General features: G+C 44.0%; 1 protein-coding gene across 1 annotated transcript in view; it reads right to left on the bottom strand.

Annotated features, from left to right (window-relative positions):
• Nucleotides 1-12,629, bottom strand: part of LOC131260411 (uncharacterized) — a 110,654-nt gene that overhangs the window by 4,488 nt on the left and 93,537 nt on the right. Inside the window, exons 6-10 of the mRNA XM_058262122.1 lie at nucleotides 6,126-6,242; nucleotides 5,594-5,725; nucleotides 3,870-4,129; nucleotides 1,997-2,141; nucleotides 1,775-1,924 (exon numbers count right to left, since the gene is read on the bottom strand). Coding sequence (XP_058118105.1) covers nucleotides 1,775-1,924; nucleotides 1,997-2,141; nucleotides 3,870-4,129; nucleotides 5,594-5,725; nucleotides 6,126-6,242 — 804 coding nt within the window. The remainder of the gene's footprint in view (nucleotides 1-1,774; nucleotides 1,925-1,996; nucleotides 2,142-3,869; nucleotides 4,130-5,593; nucleotides 5,726-6,125; nucleotides 6,243-12,629) is intronic.

Below are 12,629 nucleotides of genomic sequence, written 5' to 3' on the forward strand. Positions count from 1 at the left end.
AAAACCTCCTGTACGGCAGACATTCCTTTCTACTAACTCTTTTCACCATAATCGGGAAACTTTTCAAACTTCCAACAGGATGCGGTACTAATCGTACACACGTGCCAAAACGGAACTATACGAGTAGAGGCAAGTTTCAGCACCCGGTGTTGTATCGCTTGGAGGAGGGAAAAGTTTTCAAAACTTTTCGAAGTGAAAGTGGGGACTACTCCGAAGACGAGCGCACAAACTTTAGCATTGTTAACGTATTCATAATGGAAAACTGAAGCGGGATTTTTTGTGTGTGCCAGCTGAACTGACAAATATACGTATGTGTAGGAAGATTCACATACGAGGTGATAAGTTGTTACTACACAAGACACACGAAAGTTTGTAACCTTTTCAGAAGTGGGGGGAAATGTTGCAAAAATAACGATATGTTTCGCAACTATTTGGATTTGATCCTCTTCCATAACGTTACATTATGCTTACCACAGAGGTATGCTGAACATATCTCGGCAAAAACATGATAATTTATTTGAAATATTAAATAATTAGTAGCATCTTAAGTGATGAATTTCAAAATCGATTATAATATAGGAGCATATCGTTATTCAAGCGGGTTGTCAGAAAGGAGTTTGGAGGAGAACTTCAAACTGAAGAACGTTCCTAAAGAGACCCACAAATTCACCTGATTAGCATCACCAATCACGATCGCCGCGACCTCACCGACTGTAATTATCATCAATTTCAAGACTAATGCCTCGGCAAACAACCATTTCCCAAGCCAAACAAATGTAGCTTCCGGGATGGGTGGGGGGCAAGGGGGTGGTTGGTTATGTTCAAGGAGCCGGTTCTCGAAACAAGCTGTCCGGGAGTTTGCGTTCGTCGATCAATCCTGGTGCCATCCATTGGTGGAGGAGGTGAAAACCGGTGGAAACTTAAACAGTCGAACGGAACCGTTCGGCGTTGTGACGGAAGTAAATTTCCAAAGCGATGGCGCTCACATAAATACACACACGCACGCACGCACATACGCTTATATTCGTTCGCATAACCTACACCTCCGATGCGTAGATGATAATAAATTCTCATTAAATATTTGCCCTAGATTTTCGTTTCGTTAACGGGTCCTGTTTGGGAAGTTTCGCTGGCGCGCGCGCGCGCGCCGTTTTTCCCCAACCCCTTGGGCAAACAGTTTCCGCGTTTACCCGCACCAACTGTTGGACGCGCGGAAAGGAAAAGCGAAACCAAGATTAGGAAAATTGGAAACCGAAAGCGTACGGCTACCAGCGGAGACTTGTCCACGTTCAGGAAATGCCGCCCTGCGAATCGTGGTGCCGGTGCTTAATTACACCTCGCGGGCAAATCAGATTGAGGCCGCGTGGGTGTGGACAGGGGCAAAGTGCTTGTAGGGAGGGGTGGGGGGCCAAACTTTTTATGCGCATTTCATCGAACGCCCGGGCGTTGGGCAGTGGGATACACGGTTCAGGATAACCTGGACGAGATTTAATTTGGTATATTTATGATGAATCTTATGAACGACCAACTAAGCAGCATATTACATGTTCGGGAATCCAACGCAGGTTATGATTAAGTCCCGTTAAAATTAATGAATTTAATTGCGCCCCGTTGGAAAACTCACGTTGTAAAATTATTTTGGGTGGAGTGAGTACACTGATATTAAAACGAATTAAAAGTCACTATCCATTAATGGGATTTTTATTGCGGCAGGGGGTTTAACCTGCAGCAACCTGTTTGAATATAGATGTATAAAACCAGCTGCCAAACTTACCACCGTGTTTCGTATGCCCGCGATTTGACTGAGGCCGAACCGGGGACTCACGAGCAGCACACGTTCGACACCGTCCCGTTGGTTGGTGCTGAAGCATTTCGCTCCATAGCTCGGCAGTCCGGAAATGATGTCCAGATAGTGAATTTTGGCCTGGTTTGGAGAAAGTGGAGAGCGATACATTTGGATGCTTTTTTCCGACGCTATGATTCGGGGAGGTATTACCTGCAGCTGGGTGAGCATTTTCGTCGACGAGCCAGTCATCTGGGAGTTCAGCTTGAGGAAGTGTCCCAACAGTCGCCGCAGTTCCTTGCGTTTCATTCCTTCGATCAGCGAAGCAGGCACAAAGCGATCCAGTCCAAACTCTCGTCTGCGGTGAGGGTAGAGGGGAACGAATTGTTATACTTTGGATACACTTGAAATTGTTCCCAAAAATGTTAAGAGTTCGATAACAGTATCAGGTGTTTTTATTAAATCAATTGAAAACACCCATCTCAAAGCAGTTTCAATTGCATAATCTTTCTCAACCTAGCCTTTGGAATATTTTTTCATTGCAATAATAACGTATCCGGGAATTGAGTAGAAAACTATTTTCAACACCCCCTCGTGTGCATTTCAATGGAATACCAAGTGCCATATATTAAATCACTTCGTGGACCTCTTTTTGCAAACCAAAAACTGTAGAACAGAAACTCATTTAGCACGAACTTTTAAGTTGCCTTTTGTAGCTTTCGACAAAATTAGTTGCACTCCGAGCAACGCCGCACTTCCGAGGCCGAAGTTTTTCCAAATTCTTTCCCAGCCAAACACGCTGAACTGAACAATCAAAGTGAACCGAAAGGCGGAAGAAAACTTTTGCACCATTCTTTCATTCCGGGCCATCTTCACATTCTCTCCCCGGTGCGTTGGATGCATTTGCAAATATTTGTCCTTGTCAGCGGTGGTGGTGCATACCGCGTGCGGAAATCTGGCCGTTCGGGCGAAAAGCGAAACCTGGGAAACTTTTCCTCCAGCCACACACAGACACAAAACGCACACGCAGCAACGACATACCGCGTGCTCGATGCACAATGGGAAAAACCCCGAAAGAAACGAAAATCGGAAATTCCGGAACTCTTTTCACAAATTGAACTAATTTTGCCACCACCGAGGGCCACCGGGGGCGGTGGTAGTTGGGGAGGTTTCGGCGCATACTGGCAAGTCACTGTCCTTCCCTGCATTCCGGCGCTAACTTCCACAAACACACGCCGCGAAGTACGTGGGCCAAAGTTTTTCGGTAAGACATTTCATGATTTGTAACATTCCGAAAAAGGGGTGAAATCTTTTATCTACTTTCCGGTATGTAGAGAGGTCTGTATCTGTGTGTGTGTGTGTGCTTAGTGGTAAGTGAAAACCCGCCGTCACGGATCCGTTACTAAATGGAATATGAAAGTATGCGCCGCTCGAAAGCCGATGGCTGCTCGTTTTGATTTGGCTCAACATTCTTTAATGTCACGTACGAGTATGCAAAATCCGTTGGAAAAGTCGACAAAGTGAAATCATTCTTTATTGAAAATAATTAACTTTTCTTTCGCTGTTTTCAGGGATTGATTTGATTGAGGAAAAAGTTAGAAAAAATGTTTCTTTCGAAAGAATTTTGTTTTTGAAATTTCACAAACAAAAAAACCACTATTCTCAATAGATGTTTTTTTTTGTGCTTTTAGCCACTTAAAGCAACCGAATACTTTTAGTGGCGTTTGAGTGGGGAAAAGGGAAGAGAATGGACCGAGCCAAGAGTCTGAAGTTTTAATTGACTTAAAAAAATGAGTGCTTATGTTAAGGAACTTTTCGTTTTCTCCGCCCTCAAATTCCATTTCAATCTTGAAGCTGAATTCAGTAAAGTAATGAAACCGTCATCCTTGCGATACTTTCTTATTCGTTTCCCTTGGTACGCGCATTGTTATGACCATCGATGTTGGCGGTCAAAAGCGTCGCAAACAATAGTTCCACTTCTGGCGTTTTCCCTTTTGTTGTGAAGAGCAATTGAAATGGAACTCGTTGATAATTAACGTTAGACACCCCCCCGCGAACCCACCCAACAATGACCGACCATACTTACTCAACAGTTTTTACAGTTAATTTCGCGGGCGAAATGTTATTGGCGAGCGCATGCTGGTGCATGTGCAGAGCGGCCAGCCGCAGGGCGACCTCGGGCTGCAGCTCCGGGGCGAAGCGCTCCTGCGTGACGTCGTTGCAGCACTGCAGGAACAGATAGTCCAGCGCGTTGAGGTCCTTCTGGGCCAGGCCGGCCGCCGACACCGGCACGAACGTTACCCGAAACAAGCACCGCAGCTTGTGTGCGCCGGGCCGGGCCGCTATCTGTGATGGTGGAATGAAAAGGGCATTTAAACGAATGAAATATGGTTTTATGTAAGCGTTTAGCATGAAGCAAACACCATCATCGGGGAATGCTTCAGATTATTACTTGGCGAGTTAGCAGCCAAACACTGACTTTTTCTAGAGTTGTGTAATTCCGATTCAGATTCATGAATCTGAATGATTCTTTGCGTTTTAGATTATTATTATTATTATTTGTGATTTATTGGTCTTCAATTTAATTCATTACATAGTAAACTTTACATTTGTATTACAGGGTTCATCAATTGTTTTTCTCTGTGATTCTGATGGCTTCTTTTACCGTTAAGGCATTACTTATTGCTAGTTATCATACGCTATTACTGACATTGTTTGGTTCCCTGGAAAATTTTTCAAAAACCTCAGGCTTGAAAAAAAATTGCGTTTTAGAGATTTATGTATCTTTTAATAAGAGATTCATGAATCCGAAAGATCCATCAACTGATGAATAGTTATGAGCAAAAATGATTAGAGGGATCCCCTTTTTTTGATCGCATGATCCACATTATCTAAAGAATCATGGAGATTCGTGACAGGTCCATGAAAGATTCATGAAGATTCATTGAGGTTTCGAAACATGCATTGAGGTTTGAAGATTCGAATCCCCAGAGATTCATGGATCCATTTGAATGAATATTAGGTGAAAGATTCACGAATGAAACCAGCCAAAAGTTTCATAAGGCACAACATTAATTTTGTTCAACTTCTCTAACAGCTTTATAGCAACCGAAAACTGGTTTTAACAAATCTGTTACGTAAATGTTGTTCCTCAAATGACGTCCTGTGGCATCCGTTGCATGGATTTTACGGCAAACAAGGGCGAAAAAACAAATATTGTCGCTTCGTGGAAATGAATTTGGCTCTACTTAACGGCGGACGCCATCCAGCAGCCATTATCGTAAATCTGTACTATCGGATCGCGGAGAAGATTTAAGCTTGCAGAGATTTAAGCTGCGGGACATTGCCTCCGGGCAATCGTATGAAATGAGTTTCTAGATTTAAATTGGAACAGTCGAGTTTAACGAACCATATTTCGTGGAGAAAACAAAAAAAAAAACTGGGGTACGTTTAGAACAGTGTACATTTTAATTTAAAGTTGCAATATGTTTATACCTGTTGCAACGTACCAACACGTACACTCGAATGTATGTAAAATGGTTTATTCAAACTTCTTTTCATCCATTTGAGAGTGGTTTGACAACAATTGCAACCATCATCTCACAACCGAGTGATTGAAAACGGAGTGATTGATACCCCTGGTCGGGTATCGAATGGAACGGTTGCTTTCCTTCTGGTTTCTGCGGTTTCACCGGAGCACACGTGCCGGAAGCAAAACTACCCTTGCCTACAGAGCTCGGCAAAATCCCGGGGCCTCTGTGTGTGTGTGTGTGTGTGTGTGTGTGAGTTGTTTTTCGATGCGATACTTACCCGGGCGACCGTTTCCTGCGGATCCAGCAGCGTGAGCTTGTTGCGCTTTAAACTTTTCACGTGCTCCACCACCAGACTGAAGTGCTCACCGGCGGTTAGGCACAACTTATCGCGTAACGATGTAACAACGTTCTAGGCGGTTCCCAGCAGCATCCAGCAGCGTAGGTCGATTCCGGAAGGGTTTCCGAACGGAAAGCGAGAGTGAGAAAAGGGGAAGGAGCGGTGAGAAAAATAAATGTTTGTTGAAGGGTGATCAATTAGTTGGCGGCTTGTTTGAAAGCCCCCTTTTTATCTTCTCTTTGCTCAGATGAAGCGGGAGGGTATTTTGCTTAATGAAGGACCTCGAAGAAAGGATAGTATAAGGGGATGTGGGATGAGCGAACGAGGTGGGTATCATATTGTTAGGGGGGGGGGGGGGGTTTCTGTTAGGTACACGGTTAATATTAATAGGAAGGTTTGTTAATTTCCGGTTCGGGGAGTGGTAAGAAAATAAAAAGGAATTTGAAAGAAAATATCCGCTTCCGGTACCAACCTGCACAGTGGTGGTCGAGTCGTACTTGAACGATTTGGTTTGACCGTTCTCCAGGAACACCTTCAGCACGTTCGCCATCGGTGGCACGCACAGATCGCCAAGAGAAAAGGCAGATGGCTAAGGAGAAATAGGAAAAAAATGGTTGATAAAATAAACCAAGCAAAAAGGGCGGTGTATCCGGGTTTTTATTAATAGGTTAGGCAAACTTTGAAAACTTTAAAATCCCTCCGAGAGCCCACGGTGCCATTAATAAGCAGTTTGAAAGAAGCACGCCAGACGCCTCGTCTTTGCGCACCGAGACGATTTATTGCGAAGAGTAATGCACGAGCGCAAAGTGCAAATAATTTGCCTCCTTAAAAACGAAAACCCACGCTCTTCTGTCGGTTTCGGTGGAATCATTTTTCAGCGAGAAATTAATTAATTTCCGGATTCCGGCGGTCCCGGCGGCTGCAGGCGAGCGCATGAAAAATGCAGGCGCAAATTGTTTTGGGTTAAAAACCCCAGATAGTCGAATCGTTAAACTCCACGCCTCTAACGAACTCCACGAACACAGTGCGCCCCGGCAAACGTACACGCACACGTACCGGCCGGGAGTTTGGGCGTTGTGGTGAACCACCTCCTGACCCCCGGTACCCGGTCACCACCGGAACTCCCGGGTTCGTCGGAGAGGATTTCATCCGGCATGGATTTTGAATATGAACTACTACTCGGTCGGCTTTCTGACCATCCATTCCCGGAGACCCGGTGTTGAGGCAACGTTGATAACATTGTTTCGGTGCATTTATTTCTCACTTCCGGAACAACCTTTCCTCCACTTCCTCGGTGCGATTTACCAGCGCTCCATAGTGGTGGCGACAGGCAGTGAACGTTTTTCGGGAAAACTTTTTCACCCCCATCCCCATCCTGCAGAGCACCGGAAGCTTCCGGAGGACACCCCCACCGGAGATTTGTGTGGCGTACCGATGGCAGTGGACTAGGTAGGATAATTCTCGGGGCAGAAATTTGCCAGCTTAATTATTCAGTAACCGATCGCCGGTAGCCCAGGCGTGGTGGTCGGGATTAAACACTGCTTCTTGTCTGCGCTAGAAGGTGGAGATACGTCGTGGTCGGTTTCTTTCACTTTCTTTGCTTTACAGTCCGGTCCGGTTGTGTTTTGTTAGTGGCGTTTTAGCTGATGTTTCGTGAAAGATAAAAGTTTTTTTTTATTTTTAAATTCTTCCAATTGGAAATGACAGTTTTGTGAACTATTGATTGTTTTGTTCCGGTCCGTAAAAGAATGAAAAACACATTTGGTTTTTATTATTCTCTCCTAAAACAAAAATTTACCTCATGCTTTAAAAATCCTCTTCTGCTTTGGAAACAATTTGCTTTAATTTTTCGATGGAGGTCCTCTGTTTGTTCTACGATTTGTATTTTATTTATTCAAAATAGGTTCGTTTCGTTTAAAAACATCCATCGAAATAACACGATTATGATCATTACCGTGCCTATCAGGCACAGGACGTGCTTTGCCAGCAGTGATTGGTTAAAAATTTCCATATCGTTTGTTCGCACATCTGCAACACATCCTCCCGCCATCCTTTCCTGCTTCTACTGATCCATCTTCCTACCACCGACCGCGGAAAATGGGAATCACTTTTTGCCACGTTAAATCACGCCGTTTATTTCTCTCGGAGCCGGGCCGGGCGGCGATGATCGAGTCCACGGGGCCGGAACAATCGGAAACATGATAAGGGTTGCCGAGCAAGCTTTTCCACTGCCAACAAAGAAACACCCACCAGGCGTGAATGTGGAGGTAAAAAACCGGCCAGCACCGGAAGGCGCTGAACACACATACTGGAAATGTATCATTTTCCAAGGTCTGATGATTCTGGTTCGTTTCGCCGGTACGCTGCCGAGAGCAGGATCTGGGAATATGTAGATTTTCCCGGCAACATCTCCGCCAAGCGAATGGGCACGCATACACAAAGAAACAGCGACCGGGAGAGCGTACCCGGCATCAGCTGGGTGAAAACTTAAAGGTTAAATAAAAGATAGATCGGGTTGGGTCGAAGGGTGCCATCGGTGGCGAATGGTTTATCGAATTAAAGAGCGCAATCGAAGCGATGTAGAACCTTTTGAACCTGACAACCGTTGGTTGAAAATTTAAAATAACTCACCGATTCTTGGTGAAATTTAAGAAAAAGCCAACTTTAAATAAATTTTATTTTCTATTGGAGCTTTAGTATAGTAAGGTTAATTTTACCAACGGTGAGCATAAAGAAGGATCAGAAATAATAATTTAAGTGTTTAAGTTAATGCAAGATAACATTTTTCTTTTTATTGTCGACCTCACTCCTTTCTTTTTGGTTGGGGTTTAAGAAAATCGACAACGTGCGCGATCGCATCAACGGAAGATGTTTTCGCTAGACTCGATAAGAAAACTGATAAGAAATACAAACCGCGCAAGATGGCGTGTGGTTGTCTTCTTCAAAAAAAAAAAAAAAATCGCACGTAACATGTACACCCGGATGCGCCAACATGTCATTCGACGACAGAGGAACGCTCTTCCGGCATGTTCTCCCGAAACCCGACCGAGGGCAGACGGCATGATGTGCAAACAAGTACGTGAATCCCGATATCATGTCATATGGCGCGTACAATCCCTAGACTAAATATTTGGATTGCTGGCAACAAAGCGAAAGGTCGGAGGAGGGAACCATTTTACATGTTACCACGATATCATACTTTTCAAGGGGCCGACATGATTCTTCCGTAGGGCAGGTATTAACCCCGGTCCGTCCAGGTCGACATGCTACCGCCGACGGTTTGCAGTGCTGCAAACGGTAATACTTCTCAACTTCCAACCTTCCAACCGAATGCATGCCGATAGTAGAAAAGATTGGTTGGGGTTTCGCAGGAGACCTCCTTATCATCTCTCGGCTCGACGAAGAGCAGGCAAATGAAACGAAAAATCGAATCAACGGAAACGGGTCGTTTGTTAAGTCCGATACCGATCGGGGAATCAAATTTTCCACCTTTTTGCACGAATGATTTCGAGAGTACCTTCGGCTGTGCGGGAACCGGGGGTTTCGATTCGAGTTGACAATGTTTGCTTGAACCTTCTCTTCGCAGTGTTATGTTGCGTTTAGCTTTGGACCGTTTGGGCGTTTCCGTTCGAGGAGTTGAGAATAAATATTCAAAGACTTGTATAAACTTTTATATTCTTTTCACTGAGGTGTGAATTTTAATCGTTGCATTAAAGATATTACTGAATGTCGCAAAAGGCTGTTTAGGAGTAAAAAAAAGCATTTATCATAAGCATAAGTTTAAAAAGAAAGTGAAACATTTTATACTAAATTTGAACAAACGAAACTCTCAACATTTATTTTCTTAATAAATTCCGAAAAATTCAATATTCATTTTCCTTAGAGTGATATTTTCTTGTTCTACATTTCACTCTCTAAGGTTACATGGCTTTAGGGACGGGTTTTCCTATTCCTATTATTTTCTGTATGTTCGGCATTCTTATCAAAAGTTATTTTCCATACAATTTCTTTTGGTTTTTCCCATAAAATGTCATTCATTAAAATGATTTCTTGTAGTTTGATAAAGAAGCTTCTAACATTAAATCCATTAAAAAGTTTGAAGTACTTCTTTGGTTGATACTTTGAGCTTTTGTTTTCAAATTAACAAGAATTTCCCAAGCGTATTGCGTACAGCGTACCAAACTAAGGTCGAACGGCAAATCAAAAAGAGGAAAAATGGAAACAAATTTTCCCGCCCACACCGAGCTACCCACCACAAAGCTTACCCGGAATATTTTTGTTTCTTAAGGAAAAACAATTTGCATTCCTTAACTTGTGTTTGTTGTCGGTTTTGCGATCCTTTGAAGCAACCAGTTGGGTCGTTTTGACCAAAGTCATCAAGCTTTACGGGCCCGGAAAAGAAAGGGCAGACAAACTCTGTTCATAAAAAGTCCCAACTTAAGGTTTGTTTATTTTCCTCACAGAGCTTTCACGCAATGTGGACGACCCGTCGAATTTTTGGGATTGATGGACTACCGGGACTAGCGCACATGGAACATCATTAGCAGAGAATTTCTTGTTACCTTTAGCGGGATGGTCCCCCACTGTTACACCAGCAGGCAGTTCTTTAATCCGAATGCCAACAGTTTACGAGGGTGCGCGCGGGTTGGAAGCATTACTAAAATACCATAAATCAAATATTTTACCCCGAAATTAGGCGTTCCTTTCTGTAGATAGATTCTGCGAAAGGGGTTTGTGGAAAATGTAGCTCGGTGGTGTGTTTGGGCGGAGAAAAGTACGAAATATTTTCAAAGAAATACACTCCACCAAGGACGAATTTGTTTGGATTAGGGTGATCGAGAAAAGAGGATGTAGCAAAAAGAATATTGTATTGCATTTTACCAGAAAATGGTTATGCTATAAAACAGTTTCGAGCTAAACACAGCAATTGAGTTTCGAAAACAGATTTTAAGAAACGCGGCAACACATCGTAAAGAGTTATATAGATTTGTGTACTTTACGGGGGAGTTTATTTTTCAAATGGTAGTTATTTTACCGGCTTACGAGTCCATTACTGCCCTTTGGCAAATCCCTTTTGCGCCGAGGTCAACCATCCTCGGGGATGGTGTACGGAAATCCATTTGATGTTCCTTTTTGTCACCGTCACAAATTGCCACTTAGGGCCCCCGAACGGGGTGGAAAGAAAAATGTGCCCCCAGATAAAAAAAGGGTTGCCTCGCAAACGAAATTGTCTACCGTAGTAACAACATAGCGCTTGGCAATTTGCGGTGCCTTATGATTACATCCATCTCGGGGTTCATGCTTCCCCGGGTTTGCGCAACCGTACCCGAAATCGGACGGCTAACACCGGACCATTATTTCGACGAAGACGACACTCGGGTTGGAACGCTGAAGCGAAGCGAGCAAGGATGCTAATCTTAAGGTGCCCGAATCATCATCTGGCCAATACACCTTCCGATCGGTCCTGCAACCAGCAACCCGGTCCGGGGAAACAGGCCACGAGTTTTACCGACCCAAAAAGGACAAGTTGTTTATAGAAGAAAAAAGATCTCAAAGGGAGAGAGCGAGAGAGAAAACCAACAAGGACAAGTTAGACCTAACGCTCTACTGGACTCCGGTGCGACTAGGAAGTAAATGAAAACACTGCTGGCCGTCTCTTTGGTTTTTTTTCCCCGACACCAAAGGGATGATTTCGTCCTTGGCTTTCGCTTTTTCGTCGACTTTATTAAGGACCACGTCTTGCGATGCACGGCGATCCCAACCGATGTCTTGGGCAAATTGCCAGGGTGAATCCATGCCAACTCCTCACCTGCCTCTTTTCGACGCTGACCCGGGCCCTGAAAGCGACCTAATCAGCAGAGTAGTGCTAGCATTCGGAAGGGTTCCGGAGTGTGCCGTTTCAGTTCGGGGCCGTTTACGAGCGACGAGAAAATACTGCGAATTGCGGCGCGGTCCGCAAATCGTGGATCGAGAATGGATCTATTTATAAATAAGTAAAGAAAAGCGAACGTACGAACGGACACCCCATTCGGGGACGCCCGGGAAACGTTGGCACCTCCGGTTCGTCCGTTTGGCACCAGGGCTAGTGACAAGAAAATCGTTTCCTTTTACGATGCGCAAGCGAAAAACAAACAAACAAAAAAAAACGGTCCAAGTATGCCGAGGCTATGTGAAAATGCAATAAAAATTTATACAAGACGATAAAATTAGATATCATTTTGTGTTTCTTAGCGAATCGGCTAAGGTTGGGAAATAGGACATTTTACTGATAAGATATTTTTGATCGATAACATTTTTCACTTGCTGTTGTTCGGGTGTTTAATTCACACAATGAAATTGTTAGTCATTGGAATGTTTCATGACTTCAAAATAACCCTTTTGTAAGGAACAGATTCGGATAATTAGGTTAATTACTGACAACTTATAGATTGAAAAAACGCACAAATAGCATGATATTCACCCATCTCACGACTGAAATCATCCGTTCTTAGCACTTCTCTAGACTTGAACTGATTTTATTCTCCAAGCTCCGTACCATCTTCAGCCAACGAACGGCTAATAATCTCTTGCGTGGGAAAAGATTTGGCCATCCACTCCCTTGGGGCACCCTTTTGCGGATGACATATTCGTGGCTACTTTTTTCACTTAATGTCAACGGTAAATTATTACGGTTCGTCCCTAACTATGCTACTGGCCGGGTCGGGGCGGAAGAAAAGAAAACGCTTGTCCAGCCGAGCCAGACTCAACCGCAGAGGCTTTCCATTAGGATTGGAGCTGCCAAGAGGCGTCAAGGTTTACCGCTTGGAGATACAATTTTGTGTGTTTCGTGAAGAATTGTACCGCATCGTAGCGGACCTCGTCCATCCGTCCCAAACGGGGGCCCACTCAAGCCCGAGTGTGAGAGATGATAATTTATATAGGGTTGCGGAGAGTAAATTCTAATCCTGACCCTTTTTTAAAACCGCCTTTAAAGTCA

The sequence above is a fragment of the Anopheles coustani genome, chromosome 3 (genome assembly GCF_943734705.1).
Source record: "Anopheles coustani chromosome 3, idAnoCousDA_361_x.2, whole genome shotgun sequence".
NCBI lineage: Eukaryota > Metazoa > Arthropoda > Insecta > Diptera > Culicidae > Anopheles > Anopheles coustani.